General features: G+C 49.4%; 1 protein-coding gene across 4 annotated transcripts in view; it reads right to left on the minus strand.

The window, feature by feature from the left end:
- Nucleotides 1–24,608, minus strand: part of PDSS1 (decaprenyl diphosphate synthase subunit 1) — a 43,966-nt gene that overhangs the window by 15,949 nt on the left and 3,409 nt on the right. For all 4 annotated transcript variants that reach the window (XM_070802010.1, XM_019972967.2, XM_070802011.1 and 1 more), the window contains exons 2-7: nucleotides 21,424–21,488; nucleotides 20,209–20,329; nucleotides 17,216–17,346; nucleotides 2,917–3,058; nucleotides 471–582; nucleotides 243–352 (exon numbers count right to left, since the gene is read on the minus strand). In XM_070802010.1, the coding sequence (XP_070658111.1) occupies nucleotides 243–352; nucleotides 471–582; nucleotides 2,917–3,058; nucleotides 17,216–17,346; nucleotides 20,209–20,329; nucleotides 21,424–21,488 (681 nt within the window). The remainder of the gene's footprint in view (nucleotides 1–242; nucleotides 353–470; nucleotides 583–2,916; nucleotides 3,059–17,215; nucleotides 17,347–20,208; nucleotides 20,330–21,423; nucleotides 21,489–24,608) is intronic.

The following is a 24,608-nucleotide window of genomic DNA, read 5'->3' on the forward strand; positions in this document are numbered from 1 at the left end:
GGGATTCTCCAGGTAAGAACACTGGAGTGGGTTGCCATTTCCTTCTCCAGTGCATCAAAGTGAAAGTGAAGTCGCTCAGTAGTGTCCGACCCTCAGCGACCCCATGGACTGCAGCCTTCCAGGCTCCTCCATCCATGGGATTTTCCTGGCAGGTGTACTGGAGTGGGGTGCCACTGCCTTCTCCGAAGAAAGAGCTAGAAAGCTTTTTTTTTTTAACTTGAAAAGAAACAGAACGTACATACTGCTTTACAACTGTTGGCGATCAGACTTGCAGTCTTCTTGAAAGTCTTCTCAAGGTAGTGTGCAAATCTTTCATTTTCATTTTCTTTTGACCCGAGCTGAAGAAATTCACCTACAAAGAAGGAAAGTGGCCAGGTGAGGGTTTTGTTTTGTTTTTGGCAGGGGGCGGGGGGGGGAGAGCTGGTAAAATACTAAGAATGAATAAAGAAGAAAAGTCAGAATTAACCTACCACGCACCAAATCTTCAATCACTTGGGTTAAAATAGATATAACAGTTGTATTTCCAATTCGTGCCAGAGCTATTGATGCTGCAGAAAGAATTAAGTCACCAGCAAGGACAGCCTAGAAAAGAAGAAAAACCTTCAGAGAAAAGTGTCCGAGCACTGGAGCCAACAATGAAGTTTCTCAGGAGAGAAGTCCAGAATGGGAGGGAGAGAGGGCTCATCCTGGGTCTCCGTTTTTCCTCTTCCTCAGCGGGATTATTTTACACGTTTGGGACCCTGTTTGAAATCTCTTGGCTCTCAGAGATTACCCAGTCTGTCTCTCCAGTTGAGAGCTGAAGAAACGAACGCCTGGAGATGGGAAGTGCCTGACGCCCTGGCTTCATCCTTGGCCACCACAAAATGCATCCCACTGCCTTCATTTAGTTCTGGACCATTCGTTCTCCCATCACACCGTGTGGCTACACCTCTGCACTTACTGTTTCTTCTGCTCAAAAAGCCCCTCCCCTTCACCTGGTGCCTCGTGTGCAGGGTTAGCTCAGGCGGTACCTGCAGGAGGTCCACTGAGACCCCTCGGTCTGACCTGTGAGCACAGCGCCCCTCGGGCACTGCTCTCTTCCCACTTTTTTCCTATTTGCCAAACCCCTAAGGGCACAGATTGTGAATCACCCAGCTAGTACTTGGCACACACCATGGCCCCACGCGTGCTTTGCTCAATGAAACCTAAACCAAGGAACCCTGGCTCCAAGTTCAAAGCTCTTAGTACACTATTACACGGCCTATCATTCCAGAACAAGACATTTTTTCACTGAACATGCATGGATACTTTTTCAATCTTCTTTAGATGATGAGTTAAATGTTTGCACTGTTTGCCATTAATTATAAACCATATGATTGGATTATATGCAATAATCAAGTATACTAATTTGCATACTTAAAGGATATGCATAAGTGTTAAAGAGTAGTTATAAATGATAGAGTTCATGGAAATTTTAATCCCTAGAATATGCAACATAACCACATTTTCAGTCTTTATTCCACACAGCACGTGGGACCTAAGTTCCTCAACTAGGGATTGAACCCATGCCCCCTGCAGTGGAAGCGTGGAGTCTTAACTGCTGGACCACCAGAGAAGTTCCAAGTTTTTATTGTCTATTAGTTCTCCGGCATTTAAAAATTAGTGATGTTCAGTTTGTTTACCAACTAAACATCATTTTATACAACATACACTGTATGAGGTACCCTGACATAACTGTAAATGCACACTGATAAAGTCACTGTACACATCGTGACTTACAGGCTCACAACATCCACCTCCACCCCACAGCTCGAGCAGCTGAAGGCTCAGGGTCTCCCAGCTCCTGCCTCTTTCCTCTCGGCCCTGGGGATCCCTGGGGCCAAAAGGGAAGTGAAGCTGCCAGACTGGGGATGGCTGGGATGAGGGGTGAAAGCAAAGCGGCGCTAGAGACACAGGCAGGGAAACCAGGGCTCACGGGGCAGTACTGTGTGGATGGACCTTTACTGGTAACACGCGGTCTTGTCTGAGGGCCAGGGAAGGGGAGGTGGCTCCGGGCAGGGCGGACCAGCCACGCAGCTGAGAGAGGCAGTGAGGGTCGAAACACGATCTCCCGTTTGCACCCAGGAGGCCCCCAACAGCAGAGGCACTCAGGAGAGGGGCCAGGCAGGAGAAAACGCCAACTTGTTCACTTAGCCTCCTCTGCCCAAGCGCTCAAGTGGCCCTGAAAATGGACACAGCAAACTGCAGGCCACGTCACAGGACACAAAACCCTTTCATCTAAAATTGGCGATAAGAGGCTTACAATTCAAACTGCGGACTTGATTATACAACAGAATTGTGTATACTACAGCAAAACTGGCATGCAAACATAGTAATTAAGGCGTTATTTCTTCTTTGAATACGACTGGCAAACAGGTGGGAACCAGGTACTACAGACATGTGAGGGATGGGAAGGAATGGAGAGGGAATACGTGTGTGCGTGTGTGTGTGTGTGTGCGTGTGTGTGTGTGTGTGTGCGTGCGTGCGTGCATGCTTGGGTATTTATACTTTTTTTTTTAGTTTTATTTACTTGCCCTGACACTCTCACATGTGGTGGTTAAGGAATTCAGGTGAATCTGAGTAATCTGAGCCCGAGTAAAAGGTGTGGCTCCTCATAAGAGACACTTTTTGGATAACTACAAATATGCTTTCCTTAACCGAATTCTATGTAAAACTGTGATTAAATAGAAATAGTAAGTTTATCTTTCTATGGTATTATCTACAATCAAACATCTGTATATAGACGAAAGCTATATACAAGAAACTATTTTGAAAGCTAGAAGACCACATTTGATGAAACACATTTTCATCATTTGAGACAAATCTGAAAAATAAATGCAATCCAAAGAGTGTGGCATTTAATATGAAAGATGAAAAAAACCAAAAAGCTGCACGTACCTTCTTTTCACCCCAGATCTTATTAACGGTGTGTTTTCCTCTCCGAGAACTTGCATCATCAATGATATCATCATGCACCAGACTGGCAGTATGGATCATTTCTGCAATTAAGGCAATGGCACGCTGGCTTGCTTGCACATTTCTAGTTAACAGAAAGCAATGCTTTTTAACAGAGATGCTGCCTAATAACCTTCTCAGCAATCATCTTGTGAAAAGTGGACACTGGATCTAGGATAAAGAATTTTATTTCTCTGAAAGAAACTGTATAAAAACTTCGGCTTCCCTACACAGCCAATGCTATCATTTGGAGAACATTTAAAAACACAGGAGATACTGTGAATCAAGATTATGCTTCCGGGACACCACATTAAGAAGTAAAATTTGTATAATGAACAACAAAAGGAGGATAAATAGCTTATAAGTCTGGGCACTGGACTGATAACAATTGTCTTTATGTCTTGTAACAGCGATCTTGGTCAGTTGATCAAGTTTACAATTAGATTACAACTAAATTTCAGAAATTGATGGGGAAGATAGGCGAAAAGCAACCTAGAGAATCGTGTGTTAAAGAACCACCAATCACTATTCAAACCTTTTTATACCATCTTACACATTTAGTATGGAGAAGGAAATGGCAACCCACTCCAGTATTCTTGCCTGGAGAATCCCATGGACAGAGGAGCCTGGCGGGCTACATTCCATGCGGTTACAAGAGTCGGACACGACTTAGTGACTAAATCACCACCACCACATGTTTAGCACGAAGACCTCCATAACCAAGATAGCTGAAATTCATAATTCCACTTGGCTACTGACACTGGTTATCAATATGAATTGATAATTCATTCATACTGGAGTATGAGTTCCAATTCATGTTTAACCTGTGCATTTGAAATTTAAACTTTCATTTCCCATATTTAACAGAAAATACAGGAAAAGCACTCCAAGAAGATACATGGATGTGAGTTCTACAGCTAAAAGAGGACTTCAATTTCTTTTTAATCATGATTATTATCACCATAATCTTCTAGGGAAATTTAAAAAAACCGAATTTTGAGAAAATCAAACTGGGAAAATAACCAACTGAATTTTCTGAACCTAAAAACAGAAGCCTGGATCAAACACATGCTAACCAAATGTTTCACTTATTCTCTAGCTTACTTTTCAAATATCACATTCTCTCAGGAGAAAAGTGAAGGGGATCCTGAAATGTGATGTTTTCTTTAAAAATCTAACCTGAAAATCTACAAAAGACAGTGCTCCTTCTAATGCCTCAGTTCTAGCAGAAAGCCATGAAAAATGATGTACAGCTACAGTACAGATGCTAGAATTTAACTACTAAATCAGCCTGAAGACTATCTTCCCGTTTTGCCTTATATATAATTTTAAAATATAGTACTTTGCCAGCAACTCTTACCTAAGATTTTTAGAACTAAACCTCAGAACCTTCCAGCTGCTTTTAGCTTGGAAACAAACTGTAAAGTGTGGCTTATTATTTATTAATGTCACACTTATAACTGTTCTAAATACTTCTGGATCACAGCCTCCTTCATAGTAGGGAGGGACAAATGATCTGGTAAGACCACTTTAGTGAGTGAGAAAATGGAGCTTCAAAGGGCTTCCAGGAGCTTGATCCAAATTTCTCAGTGAGACACTCACAGACCCTACAGGAAGAAGCTTGGACCTTAAATATTTTCCAGGTACATTTACTGGATCCTATCTTTTTTTGAGTTGAATGCACAAAAAAAGATGTATACTTTTATGGTCATTTTTTAAATAGACTATTTTTTTTAGAACACTTTCTCAATGAATTTCAGTCTGATGAAATATGTACTTGCTATTGGTTAATAGCAGAGTCACCTTCAGGCAACTGGGAGAGTCATCCAGCCTCCCTCGGGCGCCACTGCCATTATCGCAGCAGCAGGCGGGGCCCTGCCGAGAAGCTGCAGCAAAGTGGCAGTGCTCACTGAGACACTGGGGTGGCTTTTATTTTGTAATTTTTAAATACTTAAAAACAAAGATTTCTTGAAATATTTTGAAATTTCATAGACTCTTCATGTATGTAAAAATGCCATTTTGTATGCCTAAATTGACGAAACCAAGATTCTTGCTTAGAACATTCTGTGGCGTCATGACACAGCCCTATGTAGGATGAGCCTCACATTTTCGACGCTTCCTCATTTTATCTGATATACTTTTTCCTGCACACGTAGGCTTTCACGTGTGTGAGATTCTATCTGGAAAATGCTGCCACTGCATACCCAAGCACAGCATAATAGTCTGGAAGTCAAATTTACAGATTCCGGAAACGACTCACACTGTGTGAAAACGAAATCCTACAAGTACTGAACCGAATCATACCTTCAAAAAAATGGGCACCGTTTCTACTTCCCGCTGTGAAAGAGCGGCCACACTTTCCCAGCTCCTGAGAGAGGTGCTAGGAAAACCTGCCAGGCGAGACAGCAGGAGAAAGGAGGCCCCGAACCTCAGAAAGCAGAGGTTCTTGTACCCTGCACTCCACACCTGCAAGAGCGAGCGATGACTCAGCCAGCCCCTCACCACCATCAGGGGTTCCCCCTCACCAGATTCTAAATATTAGAATGAAGAATTAGAAGCACAGATGGGATAGATGGAATAATGACCTCTCCACGTACGCTTCACCAAGCTGACATGTGACTGAAATAAAACACTTTTTCCTCCCATTCATGCTGATATATAACGCCAAGTCTTTAAATGACAAGCAAACCCTGAGAGTGAGGTTGTCTCCAAAAAGAAAATCAAACCTTGTCAATGGATTACCCTGACTTGCAACAAATGAGGCGGCAGATAAATTTAAATAGTAAATGCGGTTTTCACTTTAACAGGCATAGTGGCACATCTATTCCTAAAACTACAGGGACTGTATGAAGACCAGAGAGTTCTCAGGTGGGTTACAGGAGGCTCTACTTCTAAATAGTACACTATGTTCTGTTTATCTCTTCTGGCAATTCTAAAGAGAAGCGTTTCACTTTGCTTGTTAGCACTAGCTTACTATTCCTTAAATCTCATCTCTGGCCCACCTCGTCAAAAACCAATTGTCTTGAAAACGCAGACTGAAAGTTCCTCAGACACAGCAATTGGGATCTCTCATGATGGGGCTCAGGAACTGGGATTCTGAAGTGGCAGACCCACTGAGTCTGATGCACAGAGTCAGGGAAATGCTGATCTGTGAGTGGGGGGCATTCACCTGCCTTACCGCAAGCCCCAAAACGAAGCGGCTCCTAAGGAATTTGACAGAAGCGTGGTCTCTGCTGCCTCCCTGTGGCCAAGCCTCTAAACTGCAGGCATGAGAAGTCTCTCCAGCCTGAAAGGCAACCTGAACTCGGCGGCTCAGTTCAAGCAAGGTCTTGTGCCAACTTCTCTCCAAGTGTCTTCACAGCTTGCGGGCAGGCAGTGCCCCCTGCTCTGAAGGGCGCAGTCACAGGAGGGTGACCTCTCCTCTGACACTTCATGTCATCTCGAGTTTTAAAGGATAAGAATGGACACTATCAGTTTGGTACTGAAGAAATTCTCTATTTAAAAGGCAACAAAGTCTCTGTCTCTAAAGTTCTTCAGGATGTGAACTGTTATCTGATGAAAGTATATATAGCCACGTTTTCAGTACACTGAATATATCCGCACAGACGCACTTTAGAGTCTCTTATCTGCCACTGAGCCGGGTGGGCCCGCAAAGCGCGACACGTGGACAGCGTCCCGCTTTCCTGCTGGGCCTGCGCTGCCAGTCCTGGCGCATCCCGAAGAGGCACCTCCAGAGGGAGGGAGCAGCCCGCCAGGCACACTCCCCGCACGGACAGGACACGATGCGAACAACGGCATTTATGCTAGTTTCCTGGGCTCTGAGACAGGTCACCACAAACGTGCTGGTTTAAATGGACAGAAATTCTCCCACCGTTCTGGAGACCACAAGTCCAGAAACAGTTCCCCTGAACTGGAACCAAGGTGTTGGCAAGGCCAGGCTCCCTGGAGGGCCTCAAGGGCAGGGTCCTCTCCTCACTCCTTCCAGTTCTCCTGGCTGCTGGTGACCTTTGCTTGTGGCCACAAGCTGGAAGGCGCCCCTGCAAGCCCCTCCATTTCGTCTTCACATGCCCTCTCCTGTGTGAGGCGATCTCCTCTGCCCCCCTCTTTAGGGCTACCAGTGACTGCATTTAGGGCGCGTCCGAAAACCCGGGATGATGCCTCCATTCCACAATCCTAGCTGAAAGCACACCCGCAAAGACCGTTTTCCTGCCACAAAATGCAGCACTTTATAGGTCCCAAGGCTTAGGACGTGGATGCCTTTTGTGGAGCCATTTTTCAGCTTAACACAGTGCCTGCTTTCGCCAGCCTCTTCTGTTGATGCTCAAATGTTTCCTTTTCAGTGATCTCATTCCTAAAATTACTTGATTTTGCTGCTTCTGTCTAAAAGCTTGTTTTTCCACATTATTGATACAACCTTGAAGTGTCTCCCCATCTGCAGCGGCACTCAGGGTGCAGGCTGAACTTGGGGTGAGGGGGCCATGGAAGGGTTCCTCACCATCTCTCACTCGCCGCATCTCGTCCTCTACCCGTTTCTTGGCCTTGGTCTCTGGCCCTGCAATCTGCTCTTTTGCTGTACTCCTCACTGGCACAATGGGGACACTACCGGCATGAACGTCAAAGGTGCCCTCCATCGCAGGGACAGCAGAGGTGCCTGCGAGCTCTGACTCGCTTTGCAGGTCACTGTCCTTGGTCACTGGCCACTCACCTCTGAAAACTCAAACAAGCGCACCAGACTAGTATCAAGACTGTCTTTCTTTGAAGGGAATGGCAGTTTTAAACTTAACCCTACAGTCATGAATCCATTAACAGTTTTAATATCAGGAGAAAAGAACTGACACCCAAGGGCAGCAGCTCTTGAATATTTCAGATCTATCTCCAGATAAAAATAGATGCCTGCAAAGCTGCCTTGTAAATGATGCAGGACCCACGCTATTGGCTGTTTTCTTGCCTCTGAAGCACTGCATTTAGAATCCTTAGACATGTGGAGAGTGACCCCCATGGTGATATCTCAGACCTGCAGTTGTCCAGGATGGCTTTCTCCACAGGACCCACGGTGACATCGAATGATGCAGTGCTGGGGTTTTGCAAATGGATCCAGCTGATGAAGGTGCAGAAGGTGATTCCTTCAGTGATGGACTCAGCCTCCCCTGGGGGCCAGGAGCCTGAAGAGCGAGCCCTACAGTCGTCCTGATCTCAGTGATGTTCCTTTCAGTTGGAGCTTGACCTCACCCATGAAGTGGACAAGCCTCTGGTTACTAAAGCCTTCTCTACCTCAGTAGGTGTCCTCTGTTACAGACTTTACTTGTAGATCCATGTTAATAATGAGTATGGACACATGAAAAGTGCCATCTCCTGGCTTAAAGACAAAAACATTTCCTAGGGCACCAAACTTCCTAACCCACAAACAGCCACGGCAGTACCTGGCTCAATGATTCACAACACATTCTAGACCAGGAATGGGTCTAGAATCTTTAGCGGCCTGACCCAAGAAATCATTCAAGTGAGCTGGTGCTCTTATGACTATTTTGTTACAGCTTTCCTACAGTAAGCTTTTGTAATTTCCTTTGCTGTCATGAGGATCATAAGTTACTTCCAATGAATTTAAGACTTTTTCACATTTGGAAGCTTGACCTGTTAACTAATGTGAAGACTGCGTTATTTAAACACACACACACACACACACACACACACATCATCCGATCTGTTCTATCTAATCAAATGTCTGGCTTTGCAAAGTGCAATAATAGGATTCAGGGGCACTTGACTGCCTGTACAGTCACAATCAATAGATCTGTGCCCAGTGTAACTGCAGTAGGCCTGTTATCTCACTGGTCCCGATACCCACTCTCCAGGGCTGCAAGATTTCCACGAGAAACAGGTGGTGTCAACACCAATGGTAAGAACAGGTACCTTTAAGGAGGTCTCTAAACAGGACAGGTTTGGCTCATTGGAGAAGAGACACTAATCGTGCTATGGTCGGTAAGCAGAGCATTTCACAGAAATCTTCTTTCTTACAGAGCTCGTTTTTCAACTGGATTCTCTGATAAAGTGAGCTCTGACTTACAGGTAGCTAGCTGGGTTTTACTGAACCCTTCTGAGGGCACGGTGCTCCAGGAAGCAGACTCTCAGGTTCGGAGCACAGGATGTCTGCTCAGGACCCCTGGGATGAACACGTGAGGCGGGGAGGGGTTTCTTCGAGGCAGGCCTGTCCGAAGCTGCTGCCATTTCACCGTGTGTCGTGGCGCTAGAATGGCCCTTCATCTACCAGTCCCTGCATGTGGACGGGCTCAGGTGAGAGGACTCTCGGCTGCCGGCACAGCCCTTGAGGAGCCCAAGAAGCAAAGGCTTTCCTCCAGCAACACGGGTTCAGCAGTGTGGCCAGAAGGTCCTTCATTTAAGGCGGGCTCTGGGCACATGGCTCGGAATCCACCACAACTCTGTGTTCTGGACTCTCAAGTCTCATTATCTGCTACGTGCATTCTACTTTACCTGGCCAGGTGCTGTGGTTACCAGGATACACAGAAGAAAACTGAAGATTAAGTCTTAAGCCTCTGGGGCCATATCACCCTTTGACAATATAAGCCATGTATGCCTTTCCCTTAGAAAAGGCAGAGGGACCAGAGATCAAATTGCCAACATCTGCTGGATCAGAAAAAGCAAAACAGTTCCAGAAAAACGTCTACTTCTGCTTTACTGACTACGCCAAAGCCTTTGACTGTGTGGATCACAACAAACGGTGGAAAATTCTTCAAGAGATGGGAATACCAGACCACCTGACCTGCCTGAGAAATCTGTATGCAGGTCAAGAAGCAACAGTTAGAACCAGACTTGGAACAGACTGGTTCCAAATCGGGAAAGGAGTACGTCAAGGAGAACGTCACCCTGTTTAACTTATATTCAGAGTACATCACGTGAAATGCTGGGTTGGTTGAAGCACAAGTTGGAATCAAGACTGGAGGCAGAAATATCAATAACCTCAGATATGCAGATGACACCACCCTATGGCAGAAAGTGAAGAACTAAAGAGCCCCTTTATGAAAGTGAAAGAGGAGAGTGAAAAAGCTGGCTTGATACTCAACATTCAAAAAATGAATATCATGGCATCCGATCCTATCACTTCATGGCAATAGACAGGGCAACAGTGGAAACAGTGACAGACTTTATTTTCTTGGGCTCCAAAATCACTGCAGATGGTGACTGCACCTATGAAATGAAAAGACGCTTGCTCCTTGGAAGAAAAGTTATGGGCAACCTAGACAGCACATTAAAAAGTAAAGACATTACTTTGCCGACAAAGGTCCGTCTAGTCAAAGCTATGGTTTTTCCAGTAGTCATGTATGGATGTGAGAATTGGACCATAAAGAAAGCTGAACACTGAAGAATTGATGTTTTTGAACTGTGGTGTTGGAGAAGACTCTTGAGAGTTCCTTGGACTGCAAGAAGATCAAACCAGTCTATCCTAAAGGAAATCAGTTCTAAATATACTTTGGAAGGACTGACGCTGAAGCTGAGGCTCCAATACTTGGGCCACCTGACGTGAAGAACTGATTCCTTGGAAAAGACCCTGATGCTGGGAAAGACTGAAGGCAGGAGGAGAAGGGGACAACAGAGGATGAGATGGTTGGATGGCATCACTGACTCTATGGACATGAGTTTGAGCAGGCTCCGGGAGTTAGTGATGGACACGGAGGCCTGGCATGCTGCAGTCCATGAGGTCACAAAGAGTCGGACACAACTGAGCAACTGAGCTGAACTGATACCATTCCCTAGAAAAATGAAAAGGTATGAACAATTTTGCATACGATTCCAAGGGGCTCACAGATTCCCCAACAACTTCCACAGACCTCAGGTTAAGAATTCCCAATAATCTAGTAGGGAACATATAATGGACAAGTGAAAAAGCTTAATGAAGGAAAAAAAATAAAGCAACAGAAGGTAGTTTTCCCCCTATTTCTTACGGTTTCTGTTCTGTTTTCTAAAGTCCCCTCCAGGATTACCCTTAACTTATTTAATACACAGAAGCAGGAGGAAAATGTCTGACACTCAACTTCGACTGTCAAATGATGAAGCAATCCTGACGACACTGACGAGGAGGTAGTTGAAGAGGGGAACAGGTTCTGGGGCCTCTGCTGCAAATAGGCCCGTGGGGCCCTCCTGGGATCGTCAGTCACCTTCGCTCACACTGTTCTCATAAACCTCTTACAGGAAAAGCACAGACGGCCCCTGCTCTCCAGAAGCTCTCCCCCTGCTCCCAAACCGCTCCTGTAAGAGGGAAGACACCCGGGCCACCAAGTGCCTGAAGCTCTCCCCCCGCTCCCAACCCGCTCCTGTAAGAGGGAAGACACCCGGGCCACCAAGTGCCTGAAGCTCTCCCCCCGCTCCCAACCCGCTCCTGTAAGAGGGAAGACACCCGGGCCACCAAGTGCCTGAAGCTCTCCCCCCGCTCCCAACCCGCTCCTGTAAGAGGGAAGACACCCGGGCCACCAAGTGCCTGAAGCTCTCCCCCCGCTCCCAACCCGCTCCTGTAAGAGGGAAGACACCCGGGCCACCAAGTGCCTGAAGCTCTCCCCCCCGCTCCCAACCCGCTCCTGTAAGAGGGAAGACACCCGGGCCACCAAGTGCCTGAAGCTCTCCCCCCGCTCCCAACCCGCTCCTGTAAGAGGGAAGGCACCCGGGCCACCAAGTGCCTGAAGCTCTCCCCCCGCTCCCAACCCGCTCCTGTAAGAGGGAAGGCACCCGGGCCACCAAGTGCCTGAAGCTCTCCCCCCGCTCCCAACCCGCTCCTGTAAGAGGGAAGGCACCCGGGCCACCAAGTGCCTGAAGCTCTCCCCCCGCCCACAACCCGCTCCTGTAAGAGGGAAGGCACCCGGTCCATTAAGTGCCTGAAGCTCTCCCCCCCGCTCCCAACCCGCTCCTGTAAGAGGGAAGGCACCCGGTCCATTAAGTGCCTGAAGCTCTCCCCCCGCTCCCAACCCGCTCCTGTAAGAGGGAAGGCACCCGGGCCACCAAGTGCCTGAAGCTCTCCCCCCGCTCCCAACCCGCTCCTGTAAGAGGGAAGGCACCCGGGCCACCAAGTGCCTGAAGCTCTCCCCCCGCTCCCAACCCGCTCCTGTAAGAGGGAAGGCACCCGGGCCACCAAGTGCCTGAAGCTCTCCCCCCGCTCCCAACCCGCTCCTGTAAGAGGGAAGGCACCCGGGCCACCAAGTGCCTGAAGCTCTCCCCCCGCTCCCAACCCGCTCCTGTAAGAGGGAAGGCACCCGGGCCACCAAGTGCCTGAAGCTCTCCCCCCGCTCCCAACCCGCTCCTGTAAGAGGGAAGGCACCCGGGCCACCAAGTGCCTGAAGCTCTCCCCCCGCTCCCAACCCGCTCCTGTAAGAGGGAAGGCACCCGGGCCACCAAGTGCCTGAAGCTCTCCCCCCGCTCCCAACCCGCTCTGTAAGAGGGAAGGCACCCGGGCCACCAAGTGCCTGAAGCTCTCCCCCCGCTCCCAACCCGCTCTGTAAGAGGGAAGGCACCCGGGCCACCAAGTGCCTGAAGCTCTCCCCCCGCTCCCAACCCGCTCCTGTAAGAGGGAAGGCACCCGGGCCACCAAGTGCCTGAAGCTCTCCCCCCGCTCCCAACCCGCTCCTGTAAGAGGGAAGGCACCCGGGCCACCAAGTGCCTGAAGCTCTCCTCCCGCTCCCAACCCGCTCCTGTAAGAGGGAAGGCACCCGGGCCACCAAGTGCCTGAAGCTCTCCCCCCGCTCCCAACCCGCTCCTGTAAGAGGGAAGGCACCCGGGCCACCAAGTGCCTGAAGCTCTCCCCCCGCTCCCAACCCGCTCCTGTAAGAGGGAAGGCACCCGGGCCACCAAGTGCCTGAAGCTCTCCCCCCGCTCCCAACCCGCTCCTGTAAGAGGGAAGGCACCCGGGCCACCAAGTGCCTGAAGCTCTCCCCCCGCTCCCAACCCGCTCCTGTAAGAGGGAAGGCACCCGGGCCACCAAGTGCCTGAAGCTCTCCCCCCGCTCCCAACCCGCTCCTGTAAGAGGGAAGGCACCCGGGCCACCAAGTGCCTGAAGCTCTCCCCCCGCTCCCAACCCGCTCCTGTAAGAGGGAAGGCACCCGGGCCACCAAGTGCCTGAAGCTCTCCCCCGGCTCCCAACCCGCTCCTGTAAGAGGGAAGGCACCCGGGCCACCAAGTGCCTGAAGCTCTCCCCCCGCTCCCAACCCGCTCCTGTAAGAGGGAAGGCACCCGGGCCACCAAGTGCCTGAAGCTCTCCCCCCGCTCCCAACCCGCTCCTGTAAGAGGGAAGGCACCCGGGCCACCAAGTGCCTGAAGCTCGCCCCCCGCTCCCAACCCGCTCCTGTAAGAGGGAAGGCACCCGGGCCACCAAGTGCCTGAAGCTCTCCCCCCGCTCCCAACCCGCTCCTGTAAGAGGGAAGGCACCCGGGCCACCAAGTGCCTGAAGCTCTCCCCCCGCTCCCAACCCGCTCCTGTAAGAGGGAAGGCACCCGGGCCACCAAGTGCCTGAAGCTCTCCCCCCGCTCCCAACCCGCTCCTGTAAGAGGGAAGGCACCCGGGCCACCAAGTGCCTGAAGCTCTCCCCCCGCTCCCAACCCGCTCTGTAAGAGGGAAGGCACCCGGGCCACCAAGTGCCTGAAGCTCTCCCCCCGCTCCCAACCCGCTCTGTAAGAGGGAAGGCACCCGGGCCACCAAGTGCCTGAAGCTCTCCCCCCGCTCCCAACCCGCTCCTGTAAGAGGGAAGGCACCCGGGCCACCAAGTGCCTGAAGCTCTCCCCCCGCTCCCAACCCGCTCCTGTAAGAGGGAAGGCACCCGGGCCACCAAGTGCCTGAAGCTCTCCCCCCGCTCCCAACCCGCTCCTGTAAGAGGGAAGGCACCCGGGCCACCAAGTGCCTGAAGCTCTCCCCCCGCTCCCAACCCGCTCCTGTAAGAGGGAAGGCACCCGGGCCACCAAGTGCCTGAAGCTCTCCCCCCGCTCCCAACCCGCTCCTGTAAGAGGGAAGGCACCCGGGCCACCAAGTGCCTGAAGCTCTCCCCCCGCTCCCAACCCGCTCCTGTAAGAGGGAAGGCACCCGGGCCACCAAGTGCCTGAAGCTCTCCCCCCGCTCCCAACCCGCTCCTGTAAGAGGGAAGGCACCCGGGCCACCAAGTGCCTGAAGCTCTCCCCCCGCTCCCAACCCGCTCCTGTAAGAGGGAAGGCACCCGGGCCACCAAGTGCCTGAAGCTCTCCCCCCGCTCCCAACCCGCTCCTGTAAGAGGGAAGGCACCCGGGCCACCAAGTGCCTGAAGCTCTCCCCCCGCTCCCAACCCGCTCCTGTAAGAGGGAAGGCACCCGGGCCACCAAGTGCCTGAAGCTCTCCCCCCGCTCCCAACCCGCTCCTGTAAGAGGGAAGGCACCCGGGCCACCAAGTGCCTGAAGCTCTCCCCCCGCTCCCAACCCGCTCCTGTAAGAGGGAAGGCACCCGGGCCACCAAGTGCCTGAAGCTCTCCCCCCGCTCCCAACCCGCTCCTGTAAGAGGGAAGGCACCCGGGCCACCAAGTGCCTGAAGCTCTCCCCCCGCTCCCAACCCGCTCCTGTAAGAGGGAAGGCACCCGGGCCACCAAGTGCCTGAAGCTCTCCCCCCGCTCCCAACCCGCTCCTGTAAGAGGGAAGGCACCCGGGCCACCAAGTGCCTGAAGCTCTCCCCCCGCTCCCAACCCGCTCCTGTAAGAGGGAAGGCACCCGGGCCACCAAGTGCCTGAAGCTCTCCCCCCGCTCCCAACCCGCTCCTGTAAGAGGGAAGGCACCCGGGCCACCAAGTGCCTGAAGCTCTCCCCCCGCTCCCAACCCGCTCCTGTAAGAGGGAAGGCACCCGGGCCACCAAGTGCCTGAAGCTCTCCCCCCGCTCCCAACCCGCTCCTGTAAGAGGGAAGGCACCCGGGCCACCAAGTGCCTGAAGCTCTCCCCCCGCTCCCAACCCGCTCCTGTAAGAGGGAAGGCACCCGGGCCACCAAGTGCCTGAAGCTCTCCCCCCGCTCCCAACCCGCTCCTGTAAGAGGGAAGGCACCCGGGCCACCAAGTGCCTGAAGCTCTCCCCCCGCTCCCAACCCGCTCCTGTAAGAGGGAAGGCACCCGGGCCACCAAGTGCCTGAAGCTCTCCCCCCGCTCCCAACCCGCTCCTGTAAGAGGGAAGGCACCCGGGCCACCAAGTGCCTGAAGCTCTCCCCCCGCTCCCAACCCGCTCCTGTAAGAGGGAAGACACCCGGGCCACCAAGTGCCTGAAGCTCTCCCCCCGCTCCCAACCCGCTCCTGTAAGAGGGAAGACACCCGGGCCACCAAGTGCCTGATCCACAAGGGCCCTTAGGCAGTGAGTATTCCCAAGAAGTTGGGGCTCAGAGGGTAATCGTGCTAGGCTACTGTGCCAAGAATGCACACCAGTCATGAGGCACGTCTCAATGCTGGACACAGCTCTGTGCTCAGTCTTCAGTCAGCCTTGCTCCCACCACGAGAAGAATGAAGCTGGAGCCAGGACATCCCCAGGGAGGGCAGAATGGAACTTACTTTTTAAACCAGCAATGCCTTTTCTGTATCATAGTCTCCTATTTATTCCTGCAAACCAACAATTTCTATAGTTTCAATGACATCAACTGAAGGCTCTGACAATGGGGATAACAGCTGACAGGATTTAAAGCAAGCAACGCAGAATATTTTCCTTCCCATGTCATCTCTGAGGGTGATGAGCTGTACCAGGTGTTAAATCTGAGGAATTAAAGATATAAACACTATCTCTACACCAGAGGTTCTCAGCCAGGGATAATTCTACTCCTCAGGGGACACCTGGCAATGTCTGGAGACATTTTTTGGTTGTCATCGACTGGGGAAGGGGTACCACTGGCATCTACTGGATGGAGGCCAGGAATAGCTGCCAAAAGCCCTACAAGACCCAGAACAGTCCCCATAGCAAGGGACTACCTGGCTCCCAAAGTCAGCAGAGGCAAGGCTGAGGAACCTAGTTCCAGACCTCATGAGAGGTATTTCAAGTTTGGTTCAGAGGGAATATTTCTGCTGCTCTGCCTTCTAGGTGAAGTGGTCCTGATGATGGGCAAACAGCTACCCCCAGAGACCCCACTGTTTGTCCAGACTCTCCTGTGAGCACTTAGAAAGTCTCAGGGCAAACGGGAGGCACAGCGTCGTGCCCTGGAGCTGACACAGAGGGCACAAGTAGCTGAGCATGTGCCAGGAAGCGACACCTGACGCCCACTCTTACAACGTCCTTACATTTGGTGCTGGCAAAGCTTTGCTGCTGTTGTTCAGGTGCCAAGTCTTGCTCGACTCTTTGCGATGCTATGGACTGCATCATGCCAGGCCTCCCTGTCCCTCACCATCTCCCAAAGTTTGCCCAAGTTCACGTCCACTGAACTTGGGCAAAGTCTGCGTGATAACATCCAACCACTCATGGTCCGTCACCCTCTTCTCCTGCCTTCGGTCTTTCCCAGTGTGGCAAACCCGAGGCCCTCCCTAAGGGCTACATCTTTTCTTGAGCTATCTACAGATAAAAGGGAGGAGAATGCAAACATTCAACACCAGGAAGACGTGCCAGCACAGTATGGTCCACTGCAGTGTCCATCCGTAGACTGCCTGATGTAAAAATAAACACAGTGAAGAGACTCCAGTAACATGGCAGAGTTTTAAGAATAGTGGCAATGGGTAAGTCCTCTGTCGTTTCAACGTTTCTTTTAAAGTTAAAACATGGCAGTTGTTTTAATAGTTGAAAATTTTACATATATTTGCAACACAGAAGTTGAGGACCAAAAGTCAAAATGCCTTAAGAAAAATTTTCTTTGGCATGTTTCTTAAGGCCACAGGAAGTCCGGGCCTGCAGGGGGTGTGGTGGCCAGAATCTGGGCCTAACTCATGACTTCATAAGCATCAACCTTCGGAATAATGGCCCCGTGTGTACGACAGTTACAAGTAGGCATACGTGCTGGCATTCTTTACTTCTGCATGAGAAAACTCAATGTAGCTTTGAAAATTCTTTCTAAAATGTTTATTTGCTGCTGAAGTTGCTCTCCCGTGGATATTAAAAAGCGTGGAAAAGGAAGATGCCCAGACTAGACTCCAGGGTGACCTTGGGAACACAAAGCTGGAAATTACTCACCACAAAGTAAGTTCGCAGACACAAGTACCAAGAAAGTAAACGGTAACCTTGGGAAGGAAGGTTTGCCGAATAGAAAACAGAGGAGAGAACGTAAGTAACTCACCGGGCGTTATTGTGATGAATGTTACAGGCTCGGGCCATTAGCACCACAATAATTGGTCGAAAGGCTTTTCCTTTTCCATCAAAATGGTATTCAGACATTTCCCTGAGTTCTGCTGTAGATATGAAGAGCTCCTGAAACAAAGTTTCTCTGCATCAACAGGGTGGCATAACTACACAAAACGTCAGTGGAATTTCTTTCACACAGCTTTGATTTTAGTGCATTCATTTCAACGGGGAAATCCAACACTTGGTAGGAAGAGGTGCCGACACCATGTGGCCACAAAGCTGGCTCCTGCGGCTGGGCCTCAGGCAGCGCCTGGCCACCCCCGCCAGGGGCCTAAGTGCTGGGTGGGCCTCCCGCTGGCGGAGACCCTGTGCGACCGCGGAGGAGGGGGATCGCCAGATGGCTGGTGACAGCTGGAGAGGGAGGGAAACAGGGCTGCTTGCAGCCTGGAGGGTGGAGGCAGGAGGACAAAGAGGCAGGGTGCAGGGGAAGCAGAAGGTGGGGGGGGGGTGGCAGACGAGATGAGGAGAGAGAAGGGCAGCGTCAGCGTCTGGCTTAGGTGTTTCTCAGCCACACAAGCCAAAGGTTCACAGGGAAAGTGTACCACACGCTATGCATGATTGCAAGGAGCTTACGATGGCATTAGGGAAGCAAAATTTTTTAAAATATGAAATATTCAGTGAGTGATACAGTGGCAACTTGAACAATGGCCGTATGTTAAATGCATTAAGGGTCAAAGAATGGAGAGATCAGTGTGGACGAGGAAATTTGAGCAGTTCACGGAGGAGACAAGCTATGCCTGGCGAACAGAAGCTCAGGAGGATTTTTGCTTCCTGAAGAGGAGGGAGAGCTGTCCTGGGGATGGGCACTTGTGTGTCCTGTCTCTCTCAGGGACTTGCTGGGAAGAATCAGAGCTTGTGTCCCAGGAGCAACAGACGGGCCCAGCAGCCCTTCACAGGGCTCAAGCGCACACGATCCAGCAGGCCCGGCACTCCCCCGTCGGTGCCAAGGATGATAATAAACGCAGAGGTTTCAGAGATAAATGGGACAGCCTCTCGTCTACACGGAGCTCAGAGTCTAGGCAGGGGAAGGGAAACAGGACTGCAGTGTAGTGTGGCAGGGTGAGGACTCCTGTCCTGGAGCTGAGAGCTGCTGCCCGGGAGCACACAGGAGGCACCTCTGGCTCAGGCTGAGGCAAGAGCCGGGGCAGTGGGGTGACAGAAACCCAGGGCTGGAGAATGAAGGCCAGATTCCGAGGAGGGACTTCCCTGAGGGTCCAGTGGATAAGAACCTGCCTGCCAATGCAAGGACACCGGTTTGATCCCTGGTCCGGGAAGATCCCACATGCCTCGGAGCAACGAAGCCTGAAAACCACAGCTACTGGATCCTGTGCACCTAGCACCCGGGCTCTGCAAGAGAAATCACCACAAAGAGTAGCCTGGGCACTACAGCTAGAGAGGAGCCCCTCTGCTTGCCGCAACGAGAGAAAAACTCTCGTGCAGCAACAAAGATCCCACACAACCAAAAATAAATAAAAACAACTTTCAGGAGAGAGAGAGAGAGAGATGAGATGAGGAGGGTATGGAGGAGAAGGAGAGTGCCAAGTCAAGGATCCTCCCCAAGGTCCTGGGTGATAACTTTGCATCAACAGGATAAACAAGAGAAAAAACAATTTGTAGGAAAAAGCGGAGCTTCAGATCTGCCAGTGTGAAACAGCGATGGACACTCCATAGAGCTGCCCAGGGAGCAGGCAAGAGTTTAGGAGAGAACATTCAGTCTGGGCCAGAGCCAGTACGTGGGAGTCTTTAGCACGGAAACGGGGAAACTGAAGACAGAGCAAGAAGAGGAGCAAACAACCCCAAGGAACAGCTGGAGGGGACGGAGAGGGGCCCAGGAAGCCGACTGAAGCATGGCCTGAGAAACACAAGGGCAGTGCAGAAGCCAAGGGCTGGGCTTCAAGGAAGGGCTGTGGGCAACAGGGTCCAATGTTCAGAGGGTCTGGAAGATTCAAGCCAGCAGTGCCTGTCGGATTTAGTAGAAGGGGGCAAAGGCAGTTTCAGGTGAGAGGCTGATAGGAAGGCAAAGGGCGGTGGTGGAGCCGTGATGAGGGGGCAGAACAGAGAGAGAGAGGCTGGCAATACTGGAGCGGAACCGGGAGGACAGAGGGTGAGGGGATGGTCCTTTAAATGATGAACAGGAAGAAGCTGGAGCATCTGAAATGGATCCAGAGGAGAATCAAGAGGGCAAGTCTGCAGACCTTCACGGAGAACAGGGAATTGGGGGAGAAGAACCTAGGGCCCCAGGGGAGAGGCAAAGGGCGTGGGACTTAACCAGACACAGGGCCAACGCTGGAGGAGGCAGGCACTGCAACGGCCGGGGCAGGCGTTCAGGGAGCTCCTCCTCCACAGCTTCTGCATGGCTCCTCGGACAGGAAGTGCTGGTGCCATGCGGATAGCAGAGTGGGGCGGGGGCTGGCGAGGGAAAATGCAGAACCTTGAAAGGGGAAGGAAGCTGACCAGGGGAACATGAGCATCTTGGGCAGCAGAGGAGAATCCACGTGAGGCTGGGGGCCACTGAAAATTTGGGCAACAGAATGCCTGATGAAGAAAGTCCTGTAGGGGGCATCCCAGCACTGATATTCAGAACTGGAGAGAAGGACAGTGGCAGGAGGCACTGGAGGCTTCAGAGCCGCACCAGGCCGGGTGCAGGGGGCCGATCTGGGGGGAAGAGTCAGAGGACTCTGTGCACATGCACTTGTGGCTGGAACCTTCTCTTTTTTCAGTTTCCCATTCCTGCCATCGCCCGCCTCCGGGCAGTGACTTGTATCGCATCTTCCACACTGCCCCATACTCACGGCTCAAGAAACATTTAAAACCAGACATTTGGGAATCAGGTCTGCAATGGCATGGCACACATGGGAAAACCTGCACTGTTTTTTCATAATTCAAAGAAATCAACCTAACTTCACAGTATCGTCAAAAATCTCTTACCTTCCTGATGTCCTCATAGAGACCTTTCAAGTCTCTCCAGCCAATCTTAAAAGGGTCGGTGTACTTCTCACCGCTCAGTGTTTCACTGAAGCAGCAAGCTACTGGCGTCGTGTGATGGAACCTAAGCAGAAATGCACACAATGGAAGACTGGGCACTGTTTTACCGAGTTACTTCATTTTAAAGTAAGAATTACACAGACCTGGAGGATGGCAAATTGAAGCCTAGACACTTGCTGGGAATTAAGCATGAATGCAAAAAGGTCATTATAATTTCAAAGATCATATAAAATTCTGATCCTGCTCAACACTACACCAATTTTCATAACCAGGACCTAGGGAGCCACAAAATGAAAAGAAATATAAACCATGTTCACTGTGTTCTGACTTTAAAATTTTTTTTAAAGGTCAGATTTTTTTTTTTTTTTTGGCTATGCTGGGTCTTCAGTTGCTGTGAGGGCTTTTCTCCAGGTGCAATGTATCAGGTTGGCAGTGCAGTGGCCTCTCTACCTGCAGAGCATGAGCTCTAGGGTGCACGGGCTCAGCAGCTGCAGCACAAAGGCTCACTGGTTTCCGCTTCTGGGCTCTAGAGCGCGGGCTCAGAACTTGTGGTGCATGGCTTAGTTGCTCTGAGGCGTATGGGATCTTCCCCAATCAGGGATCGAATCAGGCGGATTCTTTACCCTGAGCTACCAGAGAAGTCCAAGTTTAAATTTTATTATACAGTTGGGCCTCTCTGTCTATGGGTTCCACATCTCTGGATTCAAACCACCTCATTTTGAAAATATATATGTGTGTGTGTATATTTAATTCCAGAAAGTTTCAAAAAGCAAAATTTGAATTTACCATGCTTAGGCAACTATTTGGCTAGCATTTATATTAGGTATTATAATCATCTAAAAATGACAAAGTATAAGGGATGATGTGTGTAGGTTATATGCAAATATTATGCCATTTTATATAAAGGACTTGAGCATCCCTAATTTTGGTATCTGAGGTGAGAGTACCCTAGAACCAATGTCCCCTCCCCCGCCCCCACCAATGGACGACTGTTTTTTTTTTTTTTAAGAAGACCAAGATCACACAAAGCAGGTATTATGGCACTTAAATAGCACAGTCAATTTCCTGAATTGAATAGCCCACCGCAATTTAGAATAGACATTTACCGGCAATATATATAACTAATAATTTTAGCTGCAATATGGATAATAAACTTACCGTGATACACCATACATATTTCGAAAGGCAGATGTTAAACTCTTCATAAGATTACAATAGGACATCTATAAAATAAAATATTAAGAAACTTCTAAAAGAATATTCATGAAAAACTTTTATAACACTACATAAGAATTCCCATAATTTATAAAAAATAGTAATCTTTTATCTTTTACAGTCAGCAAAAACAAGACTGGGAGCTGACTGTGGCTCAGATCATGAACTCCTTATTGCCAAATTCAGACTTAAATTGAAGAGAGTAGAGAAAACCACTAGACCATTCAGGTATGACCTAAATCAAATCCCTTATGATTATACAGTGGAAATGAGAAATAGATTTAAGGGACTAGATCTGAAAGAGTGCCTGATGAACTATGGACTGAGGTTCATGACATTGTACAGGAGACAGGGATCAAGACCATCCCCATGGAAAAGAAATGCAAAAAAGCAAAATGACTATCTGGGGAGGCCTTACAAATAGCTGTGAAAAGAAGAGAAGCGAAAAGCAAAGGAGAAAAGGAAAGATATAAACATCTGAATGCAGAGTTCCAAAGAATAGCAAGGAGAGATAAGAAAACCTTCCTCAGCGATCAGTGTAAAGAAACAGAGGAAAACAACAGAATGGGAAAGACTAGAGATCTCTTCAAGAATATCAGAGATACCAAGGGAATATTTCATGCAAAGATGGGCTCGATAAAGGACAGAAATGGTATGGACCTAACAGAAGCAGAAGATATTAAGAAGAGATGGCAAGAATACACAGAAGAACTGTACCAAAAGGATCTTCACGACCCAGATAATCATGATGGTGTGATCACTGACCTAGAACCAGATATCCTGGAATGTGAAGTCAAGTGGGCCTTAGAAAGCATCACTACGAACAAAGCTAGTGGAGGTGATGGAATTCCAGTTGAGCTATTTCAAATCCTGAAAGATGATGCTGTGAAAGTGCTGCACTCAATATGCCAGCAAATTTGGAAAACTCAGCAGTGGCCACAGGACTGGAAAAGGTCCGTTTTCATTCCAATCCCAAAGAAAGGCAATGCCAAAGAATGCTCAAACTGCTGCACAATTGCACTCATCTCACATGCTAGTAAAGTAATGCTCAAAATTCTCCAAGCCAGGCTTCAGCAATACATGAACCGTGAACTTCCAGATGTTCAACTGGTTTTAGAAAAGGCAGAGGAACCAGAGATCAAATTGCCAACATCCACTGGATCATCGAAAAAGCAAGACGGTTCCAGAAAAACACCTATTTCTGCTTTGTTGACTATGCCAAAGCCTTTAACTGTGTGGATCACAATAAACTGTGGAAAATTCTGTAAGAGATGGGAATACCAGACCACCTGACCTGGCTCTTGAGAAATTTGTATGCAGGTCAGGAAGCAACAGTTAGAACTGGACATAGAACAACAGACTGGTTCCAAATAGGAAAAGGAGTACGTCAAGGCTGTATATTGTCACCCTGCTTATTTAACTTCTACGCAGAGTACATCATGAGAAACGCTGGGCTGGAAGAAGCACAAGCTGGAATCAAGATTGCTGGGAGAAATATCAATAACCTCATTTATGCAGATGACACCACCCTTATGGCAGAAAGTGAAGAGGAACTAAAAAGCCTCTTGATGAAAATGAAAGAAGAGAGTGAAAAAGTTGGCTTAAAGCTCAACATTCAGAAAACAAAGATCATGGCATCTGGTCCCATCACTTCATGGGAAATAGATGGGGAAACAGTGGAAACAGTGTCAGACTTTTTTTGGGGGGGCTCCAAAATCTCTGCAGATGGTGACTTCAGCCATGAAATTAAAAGACTCTTACTCCTTGGAAGTTATGACCAACCTAGATAGCATATTCAAAAGCAGAGACATTACTTGGCCAACAAAGGTCTGTCTAGTCAAGGCTATGGTTTTTCCTGTGGTCATGTATGGATGTGAGAGTTGGACTGTGAAGAAAGCTGAGCGCCGAAGAATTGATGCTTTTGAACTGTGGTGTTGGAGAAGACTCCTGAGAGTCCCTTGGACTGCAAGGAGATCCAACCAGTCCATTCTAAAGGAGATCAGCCCTGGGATTTCTTTGGAAGGAATGATGCTAAAGCTGAAACTCCAGTACTTTGGCCACCTCATGCAAAGAGTTGACTCATTGGAAAAGACTCTGATGCTGGGAGGGTTTGGGGGCAGGAGGAGAAGGGAACAGAGGATGAGATGGCTGGATGGCATCACTGACTCGAAGGACGTGAGTCTGAGTGAACTCCGGGAGTTGGTGATGGACAGGGAGGCTTGGCATGCTGCAATTCATGGGGTCGCAAAGAGTCGGACACGACTGAGTGACTGAACTGAACTGACTGAACTAATCTTTTAGTTGTCCATTTAGAGACTGCAAACCAGAGAAAATGGTAAGAAAGTTTCCCCTCCATATTACAAAAGCAGTATCTGTCATTACAGAAAATATAAATATGAAAAAAAGCAGGAAATAGAAAACATCTATTATCTATGCCTTCCCCCAAAGACTGCTCCACATTTATACCTATCTTTCCAGATCTGAAAGTCCCTTCCATTTAACTAACACTGGACAGAGAGTAGTAAGGATTAGTGTGGCTTACACTCTTAAAATCTTAAATTGGTTTAAGACAATAATCAAGATCCCCAAAGCACCTGCCCAGACAGTGAAAGAGGATTTCAGTGTTAAGAAATTTAGTTACACAAACACCGCCTGTGTCAAGCCACTGTTCCTGAATATACTTGGAAATGGTACTTCTTCAAAAGTAGTATTAACAAACAAGCTCAGCAGCACACTTTGATAATATTAACTTAATCAGAGATCAAGAACAACAGAAGATGGCCTCTAGAAGACTCAGAGGTTGTGGTGACAATTGCTGTGCACTATCATGGGTCAGGAAATGTGACAGGCCCTGGTGACCCAGAGATACAGCAGGCAAACTTGAAGAATTCAGGGACACAGGCATTTCAAAAACTACTAATCTGATGTAGGAAGGCCATTATAGGATATTTAAAGAAAACATTTTGACCAAGGACAGATTTAGCACTAGCAAAAAGAAAACGAATCCACTGTATTGGTCTTACAACCAAGACTTTACAATAAAGTTCTACAGTGTGGGCTTGACTCTGACAACTACGTGTTATACAGCCAGGGAACTTGAAATTCAGAAAAGTCTGAAAAACTGATCA

This window comes from Bos indicus, chromosome 13 (assembly GCF_029378745.1).
Source record: "Bos indicus isolate NIAB-ARS_2022 breed Sahiwal x Tharparkar chromosome 13, NIAB-ARS_B.indTharparkar_mat_pri_1.0, whole genome shotgun sequence".
Classification (NCBI taxonomy): Eukaryota; Metazoa; Chordata; class Mammalia; order Artiodactyla; family Bovidae; genus Bos; species Bos indicus.